General features: G+C 40.8%; 2 protein-coding genes across 5 annotated transcripts in view; both read right to left on the minus strand.

Annotated features, from left to right (window-relative positions):
• The window catches only part of crtc1b (CREB regulated transcription coactivator 1b), an 18,792-nt gene extending 1,241 nt beyond the window's left edge, over nt 1-17,551 (minus strand). The window contains exons 1-14 of one of the 4 annotated variants that reach the window (XM_032526653.1): nt 17,360-17,549; nt 15,431-15,547; nt 14,790-14,915; nt 13,352-13,413; nt 12,977-13,071; nt 12,383-12,453; nt 12,240-12,283; nt 11,598-11,821; nt 10,931-11,082; nt 9,576-9,812; nt 7,403-7,489; nt 4,994-5,080; nt 4,737-4,911; nt 1-4,240 (exon numbers count right to left, since the gene is read on the minus strand). The exon at nt 1-4,240 is cut by the window's left edge and continues 1,241 nt beyond it. In XM_032526653.1, coding sequence (XP_032382544.1) covers nt 4,029-4,240; nt 4,737-4,911; nt 4,994-5,080; nt 7,403-7,489; nt 9,576-9,812; nt 10,931-11,082; nt 11,598-11,821; nt 12,240-12,283; nt 12,383-12,453; nt 12,977-13,071; nt 13,352-13,413; nt 14,790-14,915; nt 15,431-15,547; nt 17,360-17,485 — 1,815 coding nt within the window. In that variant the 5' untranslated portion in view covers nt 17,486-17,549 and the 3' untranslated portion in view covers nt 1-4,028. Of the gene's footprint in view, nt 4,282-4,736; nt 4,912-4,993; nt 5,081-7,402; nt 7,490-9,575; nt 9,813-10,930; nt 11,083-11,597; nt 11,822-12,239; nt 12,284-12,382; nt 12,469-12,976; nt 13,072-13,351; nt 13,414-14,789; nt 14,916-15,430; nt 15,548-17,359 lie in introns of all 4 variants that reach the window. The other 3 variants (XM_032526652.1, XM_032526656.1, XM_032526655.1) reach the window with 3 other exon arrangements.
• Nucleotides 17,552-22,362: 4,811 nt separating this feature from the next.
• On the minus strand, nt 22,363-24,875 carry klhl26 (kelch-like family member 26). Its single transcript, XM_032526659.1, has 2 exons — nt 23,715-24,875; nt 22,363-23,672 (listed from the first exon to the last, which is right to left on the minus strand). Exon 1 carries the CDS (start codon nt 24,804-24,806, stop codon nt 23,718-23,720), a length of 1,089 nt encoding a protein of 362 aa, XP_032382550.1. The 5' UTR covers nt 24,807-24,875; the 3' UTR covers nt 22,363-23,672; nt 23,715-23,717.
• Nucleotides 24,876-24,881: the final 6 nt, after the last annotated feature.

A 24,881-nucleotide genomic window follows, 5' to 3' on the forward strand; every position in this document is an offset into this window, starting at 1 on the left:
CAGATTTAGTGTGGGTTCTTTTTGTACGAGAATCGACTGTTTACACTCGTATGCGGTGAGATGCTACAGTAGGAAGAGACAAAGACTGATTCCTCAGAGGAGGAGGAGGGTGGGGGCGACTGAAGCACAGCGAGAAGAAGAATAAGTCCGGTCCGACTGTGACAGGACCAATAAACTCCAACCTTTGGCAAACAGGCTAGAACTAGGACACTGACACAGAAAATACATTCTCTTATCATTCATGTAGTAGCATTATACAGAGATGGAGGTAACAGAGTCACTTAACAGGAGTTAACTGTCGCACAGGAGAAAACCCATACATGCATCCCTTTAGACTTTGTGATAGCATTATGTTACACAAATCAAACCTGCGGAGCTATAGAAGGCCTTCATTTAGAGGTTTTGACTGTCAGTTTAGTCATGCATTTTGTCTAAGCTATAGCGTATGTACAAGGTCAGTGTGAATGACTAGTATTCAGCAGGATGACACGGAATAAAGTGATGGGGAAAAAGCTCAAATCACTGGCAATGCAACAGTGAAGTTTGGGCTCACACACATTTTGTTTTAGGAAAACCACCTTTGGAAACATGTAATCTGTAGAGAATGAGTTCAATACATTTGTTTCAGGCACTTAAAGGAAAAATCCAACAAATAAAAAACAGATTCTGGGAAAGTGTTGGGCCATTTCTTTTTTTTTAGCGTTTTATTTTGCTTCCTCCTACGAGTTGAATAAATGTGTGGATATTTCCAGCAACTACAATGAAATGTTTCATTGATCTAAAACATCAACAGAAAGTCAAGTTTGGCGTCAGTTTCTGTGGGATTAAAGAGAAAGGGTTTCTTTAGACAGCAGCTGTTTTGTTCAACAGTCTCACCGGAAGAGATGTGTTCAGGTGGAGTCTGGAAAAATGTAGGACATTACCAACTGAAGAAGTAGAGATTCACACAAAAAAAAAGTGTTCAAAGTACAGCTGGATTTATGTTTATCACTCTGGCATAAAAATAAATGTATAGTTTAGCGTACGATTTCACTCGTTGATTGTCATAGCAACACTTGAAATACTCATCCGGTCTAAATTCTTTCTTCCATTTTCTAACACAGAGCGTGATCTCAAACTACAAATGTGTCCTCCGACTAAAATGGAGATAACTGAGATGGGCTTTCCTTGTTTTGTTGAAGGAATAATAAGTTAAAGAGTAAGGAGCCAGCAAAGCCCTGACAGAAAGACAACAAAAAAAAGTCACAATAAAAAAAATCTAACAATTTGGGACCGTTCTGTAACACAGAGCAATAATGACGGCGAGGACTGTGATGTGTACTGTGAAGGGCATTGCTAGGTTACACTATCAATGTGTCCGGTGTTATTGAAAAGGAGAATCACGAGCCTTTCAAATGACTCAAAGCTGTCTTCACTATCAACAATCTCATCTCTACCAATGTTAGTAACATGCAGGAGAAAACAGCCTGAGCTGAAAATGAACCGTTCTTTCTTTATCTCAGTAGTTCCTCTCTGCCTCCATTACCGCAACATATCAGAAGAATAAATCCAGCTTGACTTATGGAACGTGCTGAAACAATAAAACATCAGAGGTGGATTTTTCCTTTAAGAGTTGTTTTTTGTGTGCGTGTGTTTGCATAGAAACCACAGATCTGTTGAAGGCAAACAAAACCTTTGATGGACGATTACAACAGACAAACAATTCAACTGAAACAAATTGTACAACTGTTGAGGTGTGCGTTAAACCAAACGGGATTCCTTATCGGGAGGGAGGAGGGGCGGTGGGGACAGCGCTTTAGGTGAGTAAACGATTAGTATGTCTGTACATGAACATTACAATATACCAAACATGATCCCACAGACCTAAGCACACCTCTCTCAGGGAAACTCTGACAAAAGGCCAAGGCAGATTGAACTTTGACACAATTTGTTTGACACATTTTGGCAACGGATATTGGATGCAGTTAGAGATATTAATATGTACAGTACATTTTCAGATGAAACTTGTGTAAACATTTTTCAGTCAATAAGGTGGCATAAACACTTTTACTCTACTACATCAAGGTTTATGTGGATGTTTTTGTTTTCAAACACTGGAGTGGGGTGAATCTCAGTGCAACCAATACTTCATATCGTTGCTGTTAGGCAAAAACCTTGTATGTCCAAAACCATTGCTTTTCAGGAAATGACTAAAAGACTAATTTGAAAACATTTAATTTAGCCATTTACCTAAAACAAAGTGAAAAATGAAATTGTCTCGTCACGGTTTAAGGATTTGTAAAACCCACCAACAGACGTAAAGGGTGACCAGAACCGTGCATTTATTGAAAAAAGACTAACTATGGAGATACGAAGTTTCTGCCAAACAGCAATGACACACTTTTCTTAAACAGACCCCCCCTTATCTGTTTACTTAATGGAGTAAACAGACATTCAATAAAAAATATCCCCACATTAATCTCTGAATTTGCAAGTTTGCATTATATGAAACCCATTTAGCCATTAAAATTCCTACACTTTGCATGATACTTTTGTTTTTGATGACCTCTGTGGCAAAGTAGCCTTTTTGTTAGAGCTTCCCTGTCAAAGAGCAAAAAGCCTCCCCATAATTGCACTCCTTCTCAAAAACACTTTAAACCCATCCTTTGATTTTGTTTTTTTTCCGTTTTTTGCCCCACTTTAAAAAACATCAACAATTTGGCTATAAACTGTACCAATACAAAATACAGTACATTGATTTGTCAAACCTTACACAACATAACCACAAATATCACTGACCAAAAGTTAAGTTCCTCTCAAAATACAAGAAAATGTTACAGTAAGTTACGAAAATACGTTGTCACATTAGACACTTAAGTAGAACCGTAGAATACTCATGTAAGGCAAAATCAGGTGATTTCACAGTGAAGACTTAAAAAGATTTAAGATTTTAGTGTTTAAAAACAGACGGCTTCCTTCACTGAAAAGAAGTCCAGTCCGGATATATATATATATTGGCTTTTCACAAGCAGAAAATTAATTTGGGCGCATTTTTCTTGCTTTCTAGTTAAATAGAAATACCTGAAGATTTCTCTCAGAAAAGGTTAGTTCAAAGGACGTGAAACCAACCCATTTCTGGAGCCCGCAGCATTTTCTGGAGCTGTGCTAAAAACTATGATAATTAGATTTGAGCGTTGGGCTGCAGCATGGCAACGTCTACCACATCCTTCATCAGAGAATGGCACATCCAACACCAAAGAGCAACTATGGGGAGGTTTTGCACTCCTTCATTAACCAAGTAGCTTAACAAACACATAAATATGTTAGTAATTAATAAATAGACACAAATTACATCAGTGCAATTTTACATTATGCCTACAGTGAGCATTTTGGCATAAAATTTAAATTATGAAATGGAATATAAAATCTTTAACTAAATAAATAAAACATGTAAATACATAAAGCATCAAAACATACAGTACACGATGAAAATAAAATTTGGTTGTCAAAAATAAAGCTTTGAGTGTAAAATAGAAAGCCGTTACGGCATGATGGGAAAACAGATTCATTTGATTGCAGGGCTGTGCTATGTTTTTCTTTTTCTGTTTGTTTTTTAACACAGCCAATATAACGAGTACGGTTTAGCCCAATGTCCTAGCAGCTTCCTGCTACAAGCAAATATCAACAAAACGAATATTAAAGTGGATATGAAAAGAAAGAAAAAAATTGTCAAATGTGCGTTTTTTGGAATATATGTGGCATGTAATGGTACACTGTAAACACAGCAGGCTAGCGAAAGCGCCGAGCGACAAATCTCATTCCAAACAACAGCGAGGCCATTCCCCTGGCAAGCCACTGGATGTCTTTTTCCCTGTTGTCTTTTGGTGGCGCATCGTTTCAAAGGGCTTCACGGAGTCGAGGGTGAGGTTGGACAGCTGGACGGCCATGCAACGAGGGAGAGGGTTCATCAGGCCCTTTGCTTCTCTTCATTCGCAAGTTAGTGTGTTTTTTTCTTTCTTCTTGTTCTCGGTCACAGTTCGCCTCTCATGTTACAGCCTGTCCATCCTGAACGTGTCCTCGGTGGCGGAGTCGGCAAGCACCATGTCAGGGTCATTGAGCATGTGCAGTCCGTCCAGGGTGAGCGGGTCGATCTTCAGCTCGTCCAGAGGGAACTGAGAGTCTGCGTCAAAGCTGACATCCCCAACACCCGCCAGAGAGTTGGTCAGCTCTTTGGAGAGGCTCGGCGGAGACTCCCCTGTGACTGAGATACGTGACATCAGAGAAAGAAGTAGCTACTGACATCTGGGAAACAAAATGCACGTTTGGCAAAAAGCATGTGAGCATTTTTCCACAAATTTAAAAACTAAATTTAAGGAGGTATTTTGTATTTTCAACAGTAACTAGCATGGTGTACTAGTTACATATAAAATATTTTCATTTTTGTAATCAAGTCGTTATTTTATACTTATTTAATGTGTCAAGAAAAAAACTAAATACAAAGAATTGGTACACCCATTCGGTCCTCTTTGTACCAAGATCTAAAAAAAGTAAATGACTGAGAAATTGCTTGCAGTCAATTGCCACAAGCATTCTTTGATTTATTGCAATGTGTGATTGGCTTAGCAGCAGCAAACCATACAGTGTGGTCCAAGGCCAAATAATACTTAATTGTCCAGGTATTTCATAACTTTAAACATTTCAAACACAAATATAATAAAAAGGTAAAAGTGAACCTGATGGACACGTGGTGTCGCTACCTGTTAGGATGATGTTGGGGATGTTGCCATGGCTACTGTAGCCGAGTTGCTGCGAGTCCTGTAGGCTGCTCCCGGTGAGGCCCATCATGGCTGCCTGTGTGTAGTTAAGGGTGGAGCACTGGTTGAAAAGGCTGGTGGAGCTGATGGGGTTCTCGATCATGTTGAACTGCTCCAGCTAAACAGAATTGTAAAAGTCAGGGACTATCTGAGGAAAACATTGTGGCATGGCTTCTTTCTGTTTGTGTGCTCGGTTTCACCTGGTGAGAAAGGGCATTGGTCTGCCTTAATGCCAACTGCTGATCATAGAAGGAGTCGCCAAATATACTGCCCACCAAGGGAATGTGCTGGAGGAAGAGAAGTGAGCCATAAAAATACAGAGCAAATGTCAAGAAAGCAGCTACAAATAAAAACACAAAAGCAGAATAAGCCAGAAGGCGAGTTATCCGGGCCCACGAGCAGACATTTCAGCGATGGAATAACAGAAAACACAAGCAAAACACAACTGTCAGAAGGGGCAGCGACCAAAGCAAATGGTGGTCATGATCAAGGATGTCGCGGTTCAGAGACAAAAAGAGGAGGCTGGTGAAACACTAGAAAAAAAATGAAAAAAGAAATGCTCTTTCACACCTAATAAAATTCTAAAATGACAAAAATAAAAACCAAAAATACCAAGACACGGAATAGAGTTATGAACATGTAGCTGTAGAGGACACCGCGATAGCCCTGTTCACTGGGACACAAACACAATTCACATTGTTAAAAAAGGGAAATTCTGGTGTTGTCCACCTGAGTGTTATTCTGATATTTCTGTCCTCTGCTGTGGCGAGTTGAGAAATGTAGAAACAACTTCAACAGCTTTCCAAACAGCTACAGTTCAACAGAAATCATTTCAAGCACATTTTTGAGCAACTGTTATACTGAACTACGCAACTGCGTAGCATATCCACAGTAGGTGCAGCAACTTGCAAGCTGACGCGACCACCTGCTGTATTGGATCCACTCTTCACACAAAGTGTTTGAGATGATTTCTCTTAAAATTGCTTTTTTTGGAAATTCGTGGGAGCTAGAAACTGAGTCAGCGTTTCCTAATTCTCACCAACAGGGTGGAGAGTAAAATAGCATTTTCCAGCTCGTCACAATTGACAAAAAGTATGAGAACCCTGCGCAGGTTGACGAATACTGGAATTTACCTTTAAAATAGTCTTGCAATGAGAAAAGCACCAATACTGTGTGATTGGCTTTCAAAAGGTGATTTAATCAGTGCACAGAAGCCAAGAATTTAGAAGGGTTTATACTCTCTCTTTCAAAATAAACTTTCAACCATTTTTGCTTCACCTTTTATACTTGAGTTAGCTGGTTCTCACTTTGTAAGGTTCCCTGTGGAGGTTTTGACTTCTAGTAGAGCTATAGAGCCGTTTTCTATAAATTGGGTTCCCATTTTGTTATCTTGCGCGAGAGGACGTACTGTACACCAGACGCGATGCACTTTCCTGCCAATGGCTTCACTCTATTCCACTGATGTACAAGTGCCGGTAACAAGCCAACATAGGCAGCAAGGCACCAACACAAGACAGTGAAGACTGCTAGCTCCGAAACATGGAGAAAAACAACGTTTGATTCAAAATACCTACAAAATCTGGGAAAATTAATTCTACACGTGGGTTAGCTTGCAAAAAAAAAGAAATACACAATGTCTTTTGAGTAACATTGAATGTAAATCTAACTTTTGTTTGTTTACAAGAAAACTCCACAGGGCACCTTTAACTAAATTATCTGTTGAAATATATTTAATCATTTCAAATACATTTTGGTTCAACGTTGCCATTGATAACAAAGTAATTGCTTTTCTCGATGTGGCCTTGCACCTTGAAAAACACTTAACACAGTTGTACTTATTTTTAAAACACATGCAAGCTGTCTTTGCTTTTCTGCCAAATGTTTGAGTGAAGTCGAGATAAAGCTCTGATGACTTTCCCCCAACGGAGAGAGCGTTGTGTTTGGTTTGTGTGTATATGAATAGCAGATGTAAACTGAGTTTGGCTCTGTGCTTCAACTAGCAACTCAGGGAGTTTTTGACTCACAAAATACAAATGGCAAATGTCATCAAGTTTGAATGATGGGAATTAAGTCTCACAATTACAATGTTGCGGTTAATGGGCAGGAGCCTTTCTGTGTGAATGTGTTGCAGCAAAGTTGAAAATTTAAATAAACAGCTAGTATGCTTCATAATTTTTTGTGCTTTAGAATGCCATTTAGAAATATTTTCTCTTTCATCACAGTAAAGAGCATTATTATTGGTCTATTTGTAACAAAATGGAGGCAAACATTCTCAGACCCCTCATCATGACACTGCAGCTCATCCTTATGAAAAACGTATTTCAGTCTAATGTGGTGCATACTTAAAAGACTTGGATTTTGCTCGCAGAAAGATTAACATTTTAAGTGTAAAAATAGGTCAGGGCCACCATCAACAAACTGTCGCCATGTTGTCATGCACACAGTGAACAGTGGTAATGAAGAAATGAGTTGATGCAGCGGCTGACACCATGAGTGGTTAACTGCTGATACAGAGGATGAAAAGCAGCCTAAACTCAGCTACCATTAGCTTTCCCCCAGGCGCAAAGCCCTTCCCCAAACAGCAGCTAGCTCGGTGGGTGGGCCCTTACTTGAGGCGAGCCGCCGGGGGAGAAGCCTTGATTGGAGCCTGGGGAGGTTGGAGACTGAGTGGCTGGTGAGCCAGTCTGATTGCGGTACTGTTGGAGGGAAGAGGGTTAGCTAGCACTAAACTTCATGGCTGTCACACACAAATCTAAGGCTACGTTCAGACTGCAGGCAAAAGTGGCCCAAATCCAAATCAGACTTCTTCAGAAGTAGTGTGAACACTTGAATCTAGCCCAGATCAGATTTTTTTTCAAATCAGATTCAGGCCACATCCATATGTGGTCCTGAATCAGACTCAGGTAGAATTTCTTTCAATGCGGCCGCAGTGTGAACAACCAAGGTGGATTTGATGCAACTTTGACATCAATAACCCTTGCAGCGCCCTCTCTCCCCACGGGAAGGCACGGGGCCCCCTGCTCCCGGTGCGGGTGTCAACCGGGGGGGGACTGTCCTCAGTGCGCCGCAACCACGGGGATTGGCTCACGTAAAAGGCGTCAGGGGTCTGCGGCGATGTCAGCAACCCACCCGACCCGTCTTGAAACACGCACGCAATGAAAGTGAGGGCCAGAGCGCGCCGGTTGACGTGGGATCCCGGTCCCTCGGGCGTGGCGCACCACCAGCCCATCTCGCCCACATTGTCGGGGAGGCGAGCGTGCAATTGGACCCGAAAGATGGTGAACTATGCCTGGGCAGGGCGAAGCCAGAAGAAACTGGTGGAGGCCCATAGTGATCTGGACGTGCAAAACGGTTGTCAGGTCACACAGACCTCTGTATTGAATTTGCAGCCATAAGGGTCAGTCTAGCAACTCTGCGTTGGCTTGCGAGCTAGAAAAAACAAATTCTGGTCAGGCCTATCACATCGTGTATAGAGTCGGTAGGCGGGGCTTAACATAATGACGGCATAGTTGTGACAGTTCCACGTGAATTTCTGCTAGATTGTTTTTTGAATAGGCTTTGGGTGCACCTCTGGAAGACTTTGAGTTAAGCACTAAAGTCATTCTTGAAAAGATGTGTTTGGAATTTTGTGGCAAAGTTTAATCCATCAACTAGCGTTGCAGTGGTTGGTTGTAGCGCTATTCTATTGTGTGCAGAGGGAATTTAAAAGACAACCGTTTATCCAACCCCTTGGATTGAGCCCTGCCAATGGTGAGTTCCCAGACTCAACATCTTCATGTGGGTCTGGCTCGTCAGGCTAGTCCTCCTTAGTACCTGCTCAATAATGTTACAGCTGCCATTACATAAACATTTTAAAATAAAAGCGAAAATGCTTACTTCCTCACAACCTCCCTAATTTTAGTTCAACAGCGTGCTGTGTCTGGTGTCATTGCGCATGCGGGTCAGTTCGAAACCGCAAACTGTTTTCACTGGAAAATCTGAAATAGGCCACATTTAAAAAAAGGTAATGTGAACAGCCAAACAAAAAAATTGGATAGGAGTTAAAAAAAAAAAAAAAAAAAAAAAAAAAAAAAAAAAAAAAAAAAAAAAAAAAAAAAAAAATCAGAATTAAGACTTGCGGTGTGAACGTAGCCTAAAAGGACGGGTTGTGAGAGGGTAGCAGCCTTGAATCTGCTCATCATGTGTGTATAGGTGGGAAATTTGACTAATCACCACCAGATGAATTGTGGAACAATGCTGTTTGGTCTTTACTTCTGGAAAGTGTTATTGTGGAATAATAACATTTGCAGGTCCAACTCTAATGGTTAAGTTAAAGTGGTTTAAATCTGTATCTTATATTAGCCAATGTCATTCTTCAGTATACACACATTCAACCAACTACATCTGAAAGTGAACCCACACATAAGCTGACAAAACAATAGCAAATGATAAATAGTAAGTAGAATTAGTCAGCTTTCAAGGATTCGCAATAATCTTCCATAACGTGAACAAGTAATTAAAAACTCTGCTTCAAAAGGTAACTGAAGTAAAGAGCCATAATTATCATCTGGTAGTCAAGAGTAAAGACATATTTCTCATAACAAGGAGAGTTATTCTACAAAATGACAAATTAGTGTCAAAGTCCAGTATTATAAAAAGGATGTGAAGATATTTACTGGGATGTGTTCTGTGTAGCTGAAGAACAGGGAGGCAAAATGAATAGAAGCTTAGGAATAAGCAAAATGGTTCCATTCATTTCGTCAAATTAATAGACTTCTCCGCTTTCACTTTCAAGTTTCTTACCGAGCCAATACTGATGCTGGCGGTGGTCTGGCTTTGGCTGTCTGGGGAGGGGCTGCTTGCAGTGGTACCAGGGGAGGCCAGAGTTGGCAAGGTGATGAGCTGGATGCCCTGCGGCAGGACCTGCTGCTGCTTCTGGAGCTCACTGAGCAGCTGAGCCTGGGCCTGGGCCGTCAGCTGGTTGAACAGCGGGAACTGAGAGAGCTGCTGCTCCAGGGTCAACGACTCTGTTGGCACGACCTGAGGAAAGACCCACATGGACTCGGTTTAGACTTGTCCCATAAAAAGTAGGGCTGTACAATCAATCACAATTTTATCGAAATCACAATACATGCAATGTCCAAATCGCAGAGGGGCGTAATATTTGTTAAAGCCAAAATATGCGTCAAACTATTCTGAATTAAGTATTGTGGGAAACGTCCGAGCCTTCAAATTGTATCCTACAGACTAAAGAAAAAAATCTTTGTTTGGTAGATATTTTAATTTCTTTAATTGGAATGGTTTTCAGTGAAAAGGAGAATAACGATATAAAAAAGATCATTCCCTCCAATTTCGTAAAACATATCGCAAACGCAATATCAGTCAAAATTATCTTAATTAGATATTTTCCTCATATTGTGCAGCCCTAATAAAAAGTGATATGTTGAATTTACTGGAGGATTATTTGAATGTAATTTCAGCTCTTCTTCCTCCCAGTGACAGGTTGCTCGAGCATGGAGTTTGACTGTTCCATTATTATAAAAGCACATAGCACATTTTATGCACAGTATCTAATAGTGTGGCAACATACTTATCTAAAAATAGGCATTTGTTGGCTCTTTAGCCAGCTGCATGGGGAAAACAGCCAAACAAAAATTAAAACAACTTTAAAAAGGTCCCATGACATAAACATTTCACTTTATAAGGTTTTTTTAACATTAATATGCGTTCCCCCAGCTTGCCCCAGTGGCTAGAAATGGCAAGAGGTGTAAACCAATCCCTGAATATCCTGCTTTGCCTTTGAGAAAATGAAAACTCAGATGGGCCGATCTGGAATCTTGCCCCTTATGAGGTCATTATTTTATATCAGATCTGGGTTAAAACAGCAGCAGTCTCATTTTAGTCACCTGAAGTGGCAAGTAACATGTTGTGACAAGTGACAGTTGAGACATAGTCTCCATTGGGACTGGCTCTAGTGGCTGTAATTTGGCACCATGGCTAAATTTTTGTAAAGAGACTTCAGATACAGTATTAGGGGACCACTAAGGGCTATATAAAAGTGACTTCAGATACAGTATTAGGGGACCACTAAGGGCTATATAAAAAGCATCTAAAGAGCACCATGTCATGGGACCTTTAAGTTAGCCGAGCAGCCTTACCTGCGAGATGTTAACGGGTGAGGAGAGGGTGGGGGAAAGCTGCTGTGGGGACTGTTGGAGATGGAGTTCAGAGGTGAGGCTGAGCGGCACCACGGGTGGCTGCCGGCGCTGTGCCGTCACAGTCATGGTGGGCTGAGAAGAGGTGGAGATCCCTGGCAAGCAAAAAACAAAAACAAGAGTACACATGAAGAGTTTCCTTGTGTCCCACTCAAATCAAACCAAGTATGTGCTGTAAAGTAAAAACAAAACCAGCAGCAGAAAGAAGACTGACAACTCTTCAAGCAAAGACCTTCAACAAAGCTACATATTAATTGTAATTTTGAACAAAGACATACAGTACAAAACGCAAAAACACAAAGTTAAAGATTTTCAGCTTTGTCAACAAAGATGTTGCGCTAAGACCTAAAAGCTGCTATATTAAAGCCGCAATAAACAAAAATTTGATGAATGAAAATTATTTTTCCATCAACTGAACACTCAAACAATTTTACAATTAAGTGTGCAGTTGAAATGGGAAATGAAAGACCCAATGAAATATTTTGATGCCTGTACATTTTGATGCCCCTCCCTGCCGGTTCTCTGTTGACGTTTAAAGGCTCCAACGTCCTCAGCTGGCGTACATTTAGGTGTAGAAAGTTTTACTGTTTGAGTAGTCAAGTAATATTACCATGGCTGGCAGCACTGATGCCCAGGTGGGTGAGGTTTGTGGTCAGGCTGCCCGTGCTGTTGGACGAGCTGAGGGAGGGAAAGGCCACGGTGTCCTCGGGGTCCAGCGGGGTGGACAGTGGAGGAGGGAACTGGATGTTGGTCAGGTCAGGCAGCGAACCACCGGTGTTGTGTGCAGCTGGGAGCACGGACGGGTTCAACTCCTGGTCTGGTGATGGGAATATACTAAAAAAACACAAGTTCTGTCAGACTATGAAAAGCTACTCCCACGTCATCATACGTCTGACTACTAGGCCTGAATAACGGTCTTGTGTATGCAATGTAAATATTTGATATAGCACCTTTCACAGACAGTCACAAAGTGCTTTACTTGATAAAATTGTTAAAAGACCCAAACAGTATAATTAGCAAGTAGAAAAAGAAATAAAATTAAAGACTTACATTAATTGTGGCATTACCACCATAATGACTATTTCCTACAGCACTAGAGGCAACGTGTTAAAGTGCTTTTTCCAGAATGTTTGTGGACTACCTAGACCAGCTGTCCTGTATCAGCGCACTTAAAAGTATGACTTGTGTATGGCTGTGTGACCGACAGGGTGCTATGCCTCAGTGGGGTTTTACTGTAAGGAATAATACTCACTTGATTCCCGGGACATCACATGTGTTGGGCTTTGATGAATCATCCTGAGTAGAAAACATAATATTGAGTTGTAAATCTGACGTGGTTCACAGGTACCATAAAAAGTGCACACCTTGTTAGCCCTTCCCTTTTCTGGTCAGTACCTTCTCGCCATCCCACAACTGTTCCTGCGCATCCTTGTCTGCATTTGACTCTGAATTCTCCGTCCCAGGCACTGTTAGCAGCAATACTAATTAGTGAAACAGCAAGACACAGTTGCTTTGCTAAGACAAAATGCATAACAATCAGTGTAAGAAATTAGTCATCAATATCCCAGCCAGTCAAGCAGGATACAGTGCTGTGCACTAGATTCCTGAGTGTCTAAAAATAGCAAGGTGACCACCAGACAGACTAAGTGGATGCCAGCCAATCTTGGCTTCATTATATGAGAGCCTCACACATAAAAAGACATAATCCATGGATAATCAGTGAATTATTGATCGTCCTCTCTAGATCGTCCCGGGTCAACTCCATTCAGAGATGTGACTTCTCTACCGAGTACTGTAGCAGCATGCTGAAGCAGTTCTTTGTCTGAGATCAGTATCCATTTACGCCATAATTATTTTATTAAGCGTCTAGATCTACTTCTTTGTGACATCAACACTTTGATGTCATTTAAGGTTTGTGGCCTGCATCAGTACATTGCACATTAATAAATAAAAGTGGCTCTGTGTCTTTGTAACTGGATCTTCCATTACCTCGTTTAGGCTGCAGCTCCTGTGATCCCCCTGCAAATACCTCCTGGGGCTTCGGATTCATGGCGCTCTGGTGTAAGGCAGAGTCCGAATTTGTCCTGTATGCGTTAGAAAGAGGAGATGTCAGCAAAATCACTTCCAAATCCTTAATACTGGCAGACAGCCAATTCTACAGCACCACATTCATGAAGAACCACATTCTGTTACAGATTCTAATCAGACCATTATTTGACATCATACAGCTCAATATGTGGCCTTCTCTGTGTATCTCTGTACCAGTACGAATGCCCACTCATGTAATTACATTTTTGTAATTGAGCTGTATCCGGTTGTGTCCCAGTTATCACTTTAGCAAATGGACAAGGGGCGGTGGCTTACCTTCTCCAGCTAGTGTCTGGTGGTGGGGAGAGGTAAACTGAGCTGTAAGGACAGCTGTCAATGTGAATTTAGTTAAGGCAAATGAAGTAGAGGAGATTAAAAATGCATCTCAGCTAATCCAAACTTTCATGTCTGTCCGCTGATTCGACCTAATGCATAATAAATGGCCACACACAAGTGTTACTGGGATCCAATTGGTACTTTGAAAAAGGCATCAGTGTCTTGTCACCTAATACATTTCTAAGAATAATCTTGTCAACAGGAGTGTAGCAATTCATTGTATGATTCAATATCAGGCTACATGTAGTGAAACAATTTGCTTCACCCTTTGTTAAAAATCTGTTGAACAAGGCAGAGCTATTTCTGATAACCTCTTTCCATCGCCACATCTGGTGGTTTTTGTTATGCGATAGCCGTACTGTACACATACTAGGGGCGCGTTACTCAGAAAATGTCACGATTTAATATCGATTTTTAGGCTAAAGATTTGATTCAAAAATCGATTTTCAATACAAAAACAGTTGTTTTGACTGGTAAAAGTGCATTGCTTTAGAGGATTGTTATTGACTGTGAAGCATGGTGATCATGTTAGCCCTGCCTGTATATCATTGCATGGCTAACGTAAATGAACAGCCAGAGCTGGAGGAGCCCCACATATAATTTAGATCTCCAGTTAAGAATTCAAGTTCAAGTTTGTCATTCCAACTACAAAAATAAAATGTACAGTATATTAGGGCTGGCACAATATTCTTTTTCCTCAATTTGATTCTTTCACAATACATGGGTGACAATATGATTTGTGATATTCATTTATTGTTGGTCCAGAAGAATTTTGATTCAATAGTATTGAGTATTGCCATTTTCTATTGACCTTTAACAAAAACTAAAAGTTGAATAATACACTCTTATAACAATATATAATATATTTTACAATAAATAATATATTTTATTTTGACAATATATTTTGAGACATTTCTAAAAAACTAATTGTTTTCTAAATAGAGTGCACATCCCATGCCAGTCAGTCTGACATTTATTTCATGTGTAAAGAAGTACATTACATGTGTTTTCTGCATTTTCTGCTTTTAGCCTGTATTCCTAGAAACTAATATGATGTAGTTGCTGTCAGCGGTACCGTGAGAACAGGAAATATTTATGTTAATTATTGGTAAAAAAACATTAAATAAATAACTTATTTTAAAAATTGTGAGAAAAAAAATCATGATACATTCCCAGCCTTAATATATAAAACATGTAAAGAGAGTTCCAAGTAAATTATAACGCTATAGAAGAAGTATTAAACCATATGTCCCTAAATATGCCAACTTAATTACAACAACACACTGAAGGTGCACAGTTCAAGCACACTCTGAAGCCTCAAAGTGATGCAGTCAAAACAGCCTCAACATCACGTTTGCATAAACAACTAAAAGGATATCTGGCGTCCATGTTTGTCGACTGACAGCGGCCGGCGGTGAGGAGAGGTGATGCGGTTCCGGTCACGGTAAACACGCTCCACCAAACCGTGGTGCCTAGTTGTCCGGCTGGTATCCAGTACCGAGTTCTAGGGTGAACACATCAGGTGAATGAGGCCAGCATAGCAGCTTACCACAAAACTATGTCTTAGTATAATGTTTTAGGATTAATGGTGCAAATGTGTTCATTTTAAAAATGAGTCAAGCCATGGGCCCCCCATACTGATGCTTGAGTTGGCAAATGTATTTTAAGATGGAAAGCCATGACAAGCAATGATATACTTTAAAATTTAGGAACCAAATTACACTGCAGGGTAGAACTGGTATACCTTGAATTACACACTTCTGGCTTCATCTCGCTCCTGAATCGTGATAAAACCTGGTCGGACTTTGCAGCTCTGACCAGCAGCTCATTTCGGAACACTTTACTACAATCCTACACTAAGCTGGGCCTGCAGACTTATCTGTTTTGAGCCAATCTTTCACCAATACTACAGATAACTGCAACCTTTGTATGTTCAATATTGTCGCCAACAGCTAAGAAAAGGTACACTGATTGAGAACACACCATTGATTTACCAGCCGAGAGAGGCTAAGGGCTCACCTGAAAAGGCAGGTCAATGTTGCCATTTCCAATCTGATTGACATTGGGCAGTGAGCCTCCATAGTACTGGCCACGATTCTGCCCTAGTTGCAAATACTGGGTCTTCTGTAACTGCAACTGTGCAAAGTAAAATTGCATGAAAGCATGAGTGAATGATTGATCGGATTCACAAATAAAGTAATGCTAAAAATGAATGATGCCTGCCAGTCCAGAGTGGTGATGAAAGATGAGTGAGTCCATTCACTGACAGACGAAACAAGATGAGACAGACAGATTGGCTGTTTCATGAACAATCAAGAGGCGGACAACATTGAAAAATCACATCAGCTTATGTGAAGGACACCTGACTGACAGCTGGTGTAATTACAGTCTTTCCATGTAACTCACCCAGTGATGACATTAGCCACGTGTCTCAACACAAAACCAGTCACAAAAGTCATGGTATGGTGTTACAACAACAATGATGGAAGTCACCTTCAACAATAATGAAGTTGCTAATCATCTGAACTAATGCAATGGTTTGATGTTGGGATGGCAACACAAATAAATCTGGCAAAGACCACAGAACTGACTGATTTAGTTTTTTTTCCCTGCAGTAAACGACTGTACAGCTCAGGTTTACACTGATGCATCGTGTGGTAAGTGCATCATTTTCCAGCAACTGGGCCAACAATTAGCCCAAATATTTCTGGGAAACAAGACGTTTCTCGTTCTGTGGTTAATAAAGCTAAACAATTTGATGATTCATTGTTTAATAGATCACCAGAACATAAATATGTAACACTTGATAACTAATCAATCTTTTCGGTTTAAAGTAACAGTTATTCCAGCTTATAAAATGTTTGCTCTGTTTACGTGATTGTAAACTTATGTCTGTAAACATATCTCATGTACTTCAACAGTATGTTTACTGTAAATGACATTTCCCACTACTGTCTGAAACAAGTGAAATAAGGCTGTGATTATATCCTTTCCATCCGTGATTCTGTTTTTGATAAACCGGTCAATTGTGTTAATCTATAAAACGTACCAACAGTGAAGTCTTAGCGTGTTTTCAACAACCAACCATCACAAATGCAAAAAATGTTTTTTGCAGCAAATCCTCACATTTGAGAAGCCCAAACACTTGGCATTATTATATAATACATTACTTCAATTATGAGTTATTGAAATACATTATTTGTATACTAATGTATCAAATCATTAGTTGCAAGTGCAACTCTATTGGTTAAGGCAGCATTTTCCGTTGATGGGAGAAAGTTGCCAAAGTTGACTTAAAGTGAACATGCAATCAATAACTACAGTAAATTGTAGAAATTAAGCCATCGAAACAGACGCATGTGGGTTGGTTAAAGCTGTAGTTATTTCCCACAGGTCTGATATTTGCTCATTGTAAAATAAATAAATGAGCAAGCTATGGTAAGGTACAGATCTGAAGTGAATGGAACGGGTCACGTTAAACGTTAAGCGTGAAAGGGAGAACAATCACAGCTGGGAAGGCTGGTTAATATCTGATTGGCTAGCAAATGCAAACTTAAGCCCTCGCAGAGGTATTGCTCCAATTTAGTTTCTAGCAGCTGACTTTCCGAACATGTTAGTCATTCACATGGCAGACCATTTGTTTGCTAACGAAATGACAGCAGTGACTGGTCAAACCAGCACAGGTGCACATTAACGTTATTCCCAGCAAGCTAGCTAAGATAGTTAACGCTGAACACGAGTAGCTCGTTATATCTGAACAACGCTGGCATGATTTATACAGGCAAAGTAAACCCATCGTTTGATGGTGTTGAACCGATGCAGCTGAGAACGTTAATATTTAACTTTAGCTACTTAGCATCCCAACGTCCAGATTTATCTCCGCAGCGGTCGACAGCTGCCAAACAGCGATGGAACAAAACGTAAACAGCCGGGATGTGCACGTCTTACCCGCGCAGCTCTGGTGATGTTTAGGTCTTTCATCACTTCTTCAAACGCGGCAGTTTCCTCCGCCTGTTTCTGATTATGCAAAGCGATTTTCTCGCTAAATTTGCGGGGATTGTTAGAGGACGCCATCTTCCCCTCTTCTTCTCAATGGAATGTTACGTTACACACCACGCTAGGGCCTTTTGGTCTCGTCATCACGCACGGCCAGCGGCACGACAGTGGTGTGTTGATGTTCTTTGCGTTTTGCATCAGCTGTTGACATTAACCACGGCTTTGAGGCAGGGTGAGTTTAAGACAAGATCATGTTGTGCCCAATATGCTATATATAAACAATGACACATACTGTACATGTGTGAGTATATACCTCATACATCGTGGCTATAGCAATTTAAATAAAGTATACATGCATAACAAATAAATATCAAAGTACTAACTTGGATTACAAGCATAGACCGTTAACGGTCTATGATTACAAGCAATGTTAAAACACAACAAAGGTGTATTTGTGTTGCTAAGTTTTAAATGTTACAAGCTACAAGGAAACAATTATGAACTGAATGAAATGGTGATCACTAAAGGAGAAGTAGGAGAAGAAATTGTGGATTAAATTTGTGGTAATTTGATAATAATCCTTGTCAGTGTCCAGCAGGGAGAGCAAGGAGTGGTACAGAGGGAGAAGGATTCTTCTGTCGCGTTCAGTGGTGCAACTTGGTGTGTTATTCTGTTGCTGAAAGTGCTCCTGTGTTCATCCAGGGAGGCATGAATAGGGTTATAGAGAGGTATTATGATGCTCAGCAGTTTGAGCATCATTTTGATTGAGGAGCGTTTGTTGCATGTCCGCTCTTTCTTTCTCCCCTTGTTTCATTACTCTTACACTGTCACAATCTAATAAAGAATTGCCTACTTTCAACATCCATATTAATATACTGTACCTGATGCGGTTTTGTTGTAAAAAGACATAAAATCCATCAACATGTTTGGGTGTTGGTTATATATAGCCATACCTACCTAAACAAATAGGAAAAGTGTGGTTAAGAAATGAGACTTCAACAGTTAACACAGGTGTAACATAAATGCCGTTTGGCTGAACTGAGAATTTAACTGAGAGCCAGATTTCTTCAGAACATGGCCCAAACCATATCATATACAGTTGTGTTCAGAATAAAAAAGTGTGTTTAAAAAAAGTGAATACTGCTCAAAATCCTTAGAATAGCTTTTAATTCCATAATATTAATGCATTGGGAACACTGCATATTCAATTTCAAATCAGAACATTATTACAATTGATCAAGTTTTTGTTCTACTTTTACAGAAAGGGAAGAAAAAGAAATACTCTGTTCAAAAATAGCAGTATTTGCATTTTTCTTTACAAACTCAAACATTTACTGTATAAACTGAAAAATGTCTCATGTCTCAAAATGCCTCTTGAATCAATGCACTAATATTGCATAACCATATTTTCTGAGAACTGCTTCACATCTGTGTTGCATGGAGTTGACCAACTTCTGGCACCTGTGAACAGGTATTCCAGCCCAGGACCATTGAACTACACTGCTAAAAAAAAAGGGAACACTAAAATAACACATCCTAGATCTGAATGAATGCCATTAAATAGTATTTTCTTTTCAAAGTTAAATGTGCTGACAACAAAAATTACACAAAAATTATTTATTTATTACCACCCATGGAGGTCTGGATTTGGGGTCACACTCAAAATCAACGTGGAAAACCACACTACAGGCTGATCCAACTTTGATGTAATGTCCTTTAAACAAGTCAAAATGAGGCTCAGTAGTGTGTGCGGCCTCCACGTGCCTCTATGACCTCCCTACAATGCCTGGACATGCTCCTGATGAGGTGGCGGATGGGATCTCCTCCCAGACCTGGACTAAAGCATTCGCCAACTCCTGGACAGTCTGTGGTGCAACATGTGTTGGATGGAGCGAGACATGATGTCCCAGATGTGCTCTATTGGATTCAGGTCTTGGGAACGGGCGGGCCAGTCCATAGGGTGACAAAAGTAGCCTTCTTTCATCTCCGAAGAATTGCAAAGATTAGATCAATATTGGCACTTAAAGAGGCTGAGGCCCTTATTCATGCCTTTGTTACATCTAGGCTGGACTATTGTAATGTACTGTTCTTGGAGCTGCCTAAGAAAAGTTTGCAAGGTCTGCAGATGGTACAGAATGCTGCAGCACGTATTCTGACTGGATCATCTAAATACATACATATAACTCCTGTGCTGGCCTCACTGCACTGAGACCCTGTTCAGGTTAGAGCAGATTTTAAGGTTTTGCTTTTAAAAACAAGACAGTGAATGGCCTTGCATCATTATATCTGTCCCACCTTTTTACTTCCTCTGTGCCTTCACGGTTGCTGCGCTCCCACGGGTCAGGACTTCTGATTGTATTAATAAGGTTAGGAAAAAAAACAGTTGGTGAGCAAGCCTTTTCATTTCATGCTCCAACATCATGGAACAGTCTTCCAGTAGATATTAGATTGGCATGTTCAACTGAGGATTTTAAATCAAAGCTTAAGAATTACACTGCTGATTATGAGTCCTAAATGTTCAGTTATCTTTGTTGTCTTTTTATAGTGGTATTTGCTTTTTACTGTTTTGATTTAAATTTGTAATGTACGGATTGTATTTAAATTGTATTCTTTTTGTGAAGTACTTTGATTGAAAGCGCTCTATAAATAAATGCATTATTATTATTATAGCATCAATGCCTTCCTCTTGCAGGAACTGCTGACACACTCCAGCCACAGGAGGTCTAGCATTGTCTTGCATTAGGAGGAACCCAGGGCCAACCGCACCAGCATATGGTCTCACAAAGGGTCTGAGGAACTCATCTTGGTACCTAATGGCAGTCAGGCTACCTCTGGCGAGCACATGGAGGGCTGTACAGCTCCCCAAAGAAATGCCACCCCACACCATTACTGACCCACCGCCAAACCGGTCATGCTGGAGGATGTTGCAGGCAGCAGAACGACACATGCACATTTGTGGCCAGCTGGAGGTCATTTTGCAGGGCGCTGGCAGTGCTCCTCTTGCTCCTCCTTGCACAAAGGCAGAGGTAGCGGTCCTGCTGCTGGGTTGTTGCCCTCCTACAGCCTCCTCCACGTCTCCTGATGTACTAGCCTGTCTCCTGGTAGCGCCTCCATGCTCTGGACACTACGCTGGCAGACACAGCAAGCCTTCTTGCCACAGCTCGCATTGAAGTGCCATCCTGGATGATTTACACTACCTGAGCCACTTGTGTGGGTTGTAGACTCCGTTGCATGCTACCACTGGAGTGAAAGTAGCGTGACAAAAACATCAGCCAGGAAGCACAGGAACTGAGAAGTGGTCTGTGGTCACCACCTGCAGAACCACTCTTTTATTGGGGGTGTCTTGCTAATTGCCTATAATTTCCACCTTTTGTCTAGTCCATTTGCACAACAGCATGTGAAATTGATTGTCAATCAGTGTTGCTATCTAAGTGGATAGTTTGATTTCACAGGAGTGTGATTGACTTGGAGTTACATTGTGTCATTTCAAGGCATTTGAAATCCTTTTGGCTGAGCAGCCTATCATTTTCTGCACTTCTTTATATGTTTTCCCCTCTCCAATCAACTGTCTAATCAAAGTCCGCTGCTCCTCAGAGCAATTTTTGCCGAGTATTTCAGTGTGAAATGCACCAGCATGCCGAACATTTGCCTCTTCCTTCCTTAAATATGGACCACAATTGAGACCTGTTTCTTCACAGACTCAATCATCTCACTAATTGAACACAACACTGCTATTATTTTGAACATGCCCCTATAAATTACAGATTCAATTACACAGAATGAGCAGCATGTCAATATCATGACTGTTGGGTCTGTTGGTTTTCTATGACTCTAAAATGATTTGCCATGTAGAATTATCACTTCTACCAAAAAATATGATTAATGAGGTTAGTGATGTTGGACTGCTATTATTTACACAACTGTATGTCAAAATGTTCCCTTTTGACTGACAAGTAGAGCAGAAATGACACAGGTGTAGGGTTGCACAATATTGACAAAATGTAATATTGTGATATCAGTTATGAATGATATCTATATTAATTTCTATTTTTTTTAAACGTAAAATTACAAAAGTTACAGGAAACTACATCAAAATAATAATTAACAAATAAAACAAGTTTTCCTACAAGGTTTGTTTCAACCCCCAGTCAAATTGGACTGGTACAACATGAATAAATAAATAACAACCATGTCTACAGAACAGGACATGTTTTACTGGTTAGACAGTATAAAATAAATAAAAAAGAACAGGACAACTGTTCTTTCGCTTCTCTGATTCGTTCTGTTTTGTTGTCTCTATTTTTTCACTTACATTGTCACTCTGTTGAAATATGCACACACAACGTCAGTCCATAGGGTTTGTCAAGTAGCGGCCCCGATCGCTGACGTACATGCGACATGGTAACTGGCCAATGAAACATGATCATTATAGCGTTTCAAGCGGGCTCTAAATCGAACAAAACTAAGCCACACAGCCAACGGATGGGACGCAGCGCTCCAAAAAATACTGTATACTTTTTCCCAACCCTTTCGATATAATATTGCACAACATGATATTGCGATGACAGTATTAAGTCGGTATATCATGCACCCCTACACATTTGAATAATCTAGTGTATGTTAGATGTATGCTTTGGATTTAATGCTTTTCTTGGTGTTATATCTCTGTAAATTGAATATCTTTTGGTTTTGGGCTATTGGTCAAACAAAACTAGGCATTTTAAGATGTTCAATTGGCTTCTGAGAATTGTAGCAGGTATTTTTTGTGTGCTACTTTCAGGCATTCTCTAGACCTAAAGAAATTAAGTAAAACTGCACAGTAAGTTTCCTTTGCATGTCTGTTGGAGTGTGGATTACGAGTTCAACCTTTCATAATCAAAAGGTATTACGCTTCAGTTCACTTGTGGAAAATACACCATCATATCAAAATAAGAACAGACATAACACCTGAAGGGTATTTTTAAAACATGATACACCTTTAATAAAAGGGTGCACATAAAGCTTCACAAATGTCTACATTCCCTTTTGACAACAGGAGATTACTTGTATTGCACTTCAACAGTATCATGTGCTTTTACTGGTACAGGTAACATAAGACATATACACACTAAGGCAACAGGAAAAACATGTTTTGCAATGGACAATCCTCACCATCATGTAGATAATCACATTTAAAAAGTAAACAAAAGAACTCTAAGCTCGTTTCTTCCTTATGCACATATTAAATACATCTATAACTTCAGCGGCAGAATTAGATAAATACTGCTTTGAAAAATGCAGCAATGCAGTCAAAATAAAAACATGAGCCGTTTCAAACATGGCAAATGGATAGTTTAAGTAGTTTTTCTGGGTAAATTTGATCTTTTGAGAATAGTTTACACATTACATTCGCTTTTATTAAATATCACCTGTGACCCCGCCCCCTCCTTATCGTGTTAGTCAAAAGACAAAGCATGGGAAGTACACAAGATGTAGCACATTAAGAGCAGCACACACTGACACACACATGAATGGTTTATGTAGCTGCCTTAGAAGGTCCCCACTGGTTTGTTATGTTGACTGAGAGAACAATTGGTGTGTCAGGGTAGTAGCAATAAAAAAAAACACATGGAATATGTGATTACACACACTTCTCATGCTTATTTCTACAATCCTTACTGTGCATTGTGGTTTGTTGATTAGTGCATTTGAGGAGACATACAACAGTGAGATTTTGAGTTATCTTGGTTGTTTGAGTAATAAATAAATACAAAAGAACACAAAAAGAAGCACACAAATAGAGTTTTTACAACTCTACAATCGTAATGTCTAACGTAGTAAAAAAATCTGTTAATACCTTTGCAAACCAAATTTAACTTTCATTCAAACATGAGACAATTTGTGCTGTCAGTAACTCCAGTCCTTCATTCGTAAAACTATAACACTTATACAGACTGAATAATGATAATTTTTTGTTACAAAGTGTACATTTAGGTAATGCTATTCCGGAAGAGAACTATATCTTTACAGTTATACAAACAGGATATATGGATGCAGAGATATAAAATAATACACCAATCTGAGTAATGCTGCTGGGTGTAGGCCATTCCCTCAAAAACACACGCGGCGCGCGCGCACGCAACACACAACACACAAACACACACCACACACACACACACACACACACACACACACACACACACACACACACACACACCACACACACACACCCCACACAACACACACACACACACACACACACACACACACACACACACACACACACCTCAATGGTCGTCAGAAAGAGCACATGGAGTAAAATCTTCACAGGTCAGGTGGTTCGCGTTGCGGTGTTTTGTGCGATAATAATCGGTGTACAAGCAATGCCAGCAAAGGATTCTGGGAAGTGCAAATCCCTCTCCCACTCGTCTGTCTCTGTGTTGTACACCTGCACGATGCTTGTGACATTGTTCAGGTGCCAGTTGTAGCCGCCGACGATGTAGATCTTGCTGTCCAGTAAACAGCAGCCCGCCTCAGACTGACCTGCTCTCATGGGACTGACGGTGGTCCACTGGTCGTTCTCTGGAATGTAATACTCGACCGCAAGCACATCAAAACAACGGTCCACATGGTCCATGCGACCGCCCAGAGCATAAACCCGATCCTTGGTGCTGATCATGGCATGCAACACTCTGGGTTCATTCATGGGAGCTCTGAAGTCCCACTGGTCTGATATTGGGTCGTAACAGTGAAGAGTTTTCTTGTCGTCTAACGAGACGCCATAACCTCCTGAGATATACAGCTTTTCTCCACAGGGAGTCCCTGCATGTCCCCAAATCCTGCGTTTTAATGGTTCCACATTAGTCCACTCATTCTTCTTTGGGCAGTAACACTCTACAGATGACAGACTGCCAGATCGATTGCGCCCTCCGGTGGCATACATCTGTCTGTTCACCACGTTGAGCTGAAACTGGATACGAGCCTCCTGCAAAGGTTGGATGCGCACCCACTGGCTCAGATGTGGGTCGTAGCGGAAGCAGCTGTCTACCGCCCCCTCACCGCTGCGGTACTGCAAGTGCTGTCCACCAACAATGTACACAAAGTTATCAAGTACGGCAACGCAAGCATGGCTGCACCCCGTCTCCATCTCTGTCAGCTCTTTGAACTGGCGGGAAGTGTTGTCTGGAAGATAGTACACCTTGGTGCTCACTGTGCGGTCGTTGTCAGTGTAGGGTGTCCCGCCAAAGGTGATGATTGACAGGACGTCCGAACGTATGAGTGTCCGTGAAGACTGCATCTCATGCTGTCGGAAGGGAAGAATCTGGTAATTGAAAGCCTCAAGGAGATACTGCCGGCACAGCACGTCCTCCACCATGATGTTCACAGTCTGAACACTGTCCACCAGCTCAGAGGAACGCATCAGGGGGAAGCGCACATGGCAGAGGACACTGCTGGCTTGAGCCCGGCGAGACTCGTCATACTGGAGCCACCTGAT

This window comes from Etheostoma spectabile, chromosome 9 (assembly GCF_008692095.1).
Source record: "Etheostoma spectabile isolate EspeVRDwgs_2016 chromosome 9, UIUC_Espe_1.0, whole genome shotgun sequence".
NCBI lineage: Eukaryota > Metazoa > Chordata > Actinopteri > Perciformes > Percidae > Etheostoma > Etheostoma spectabile.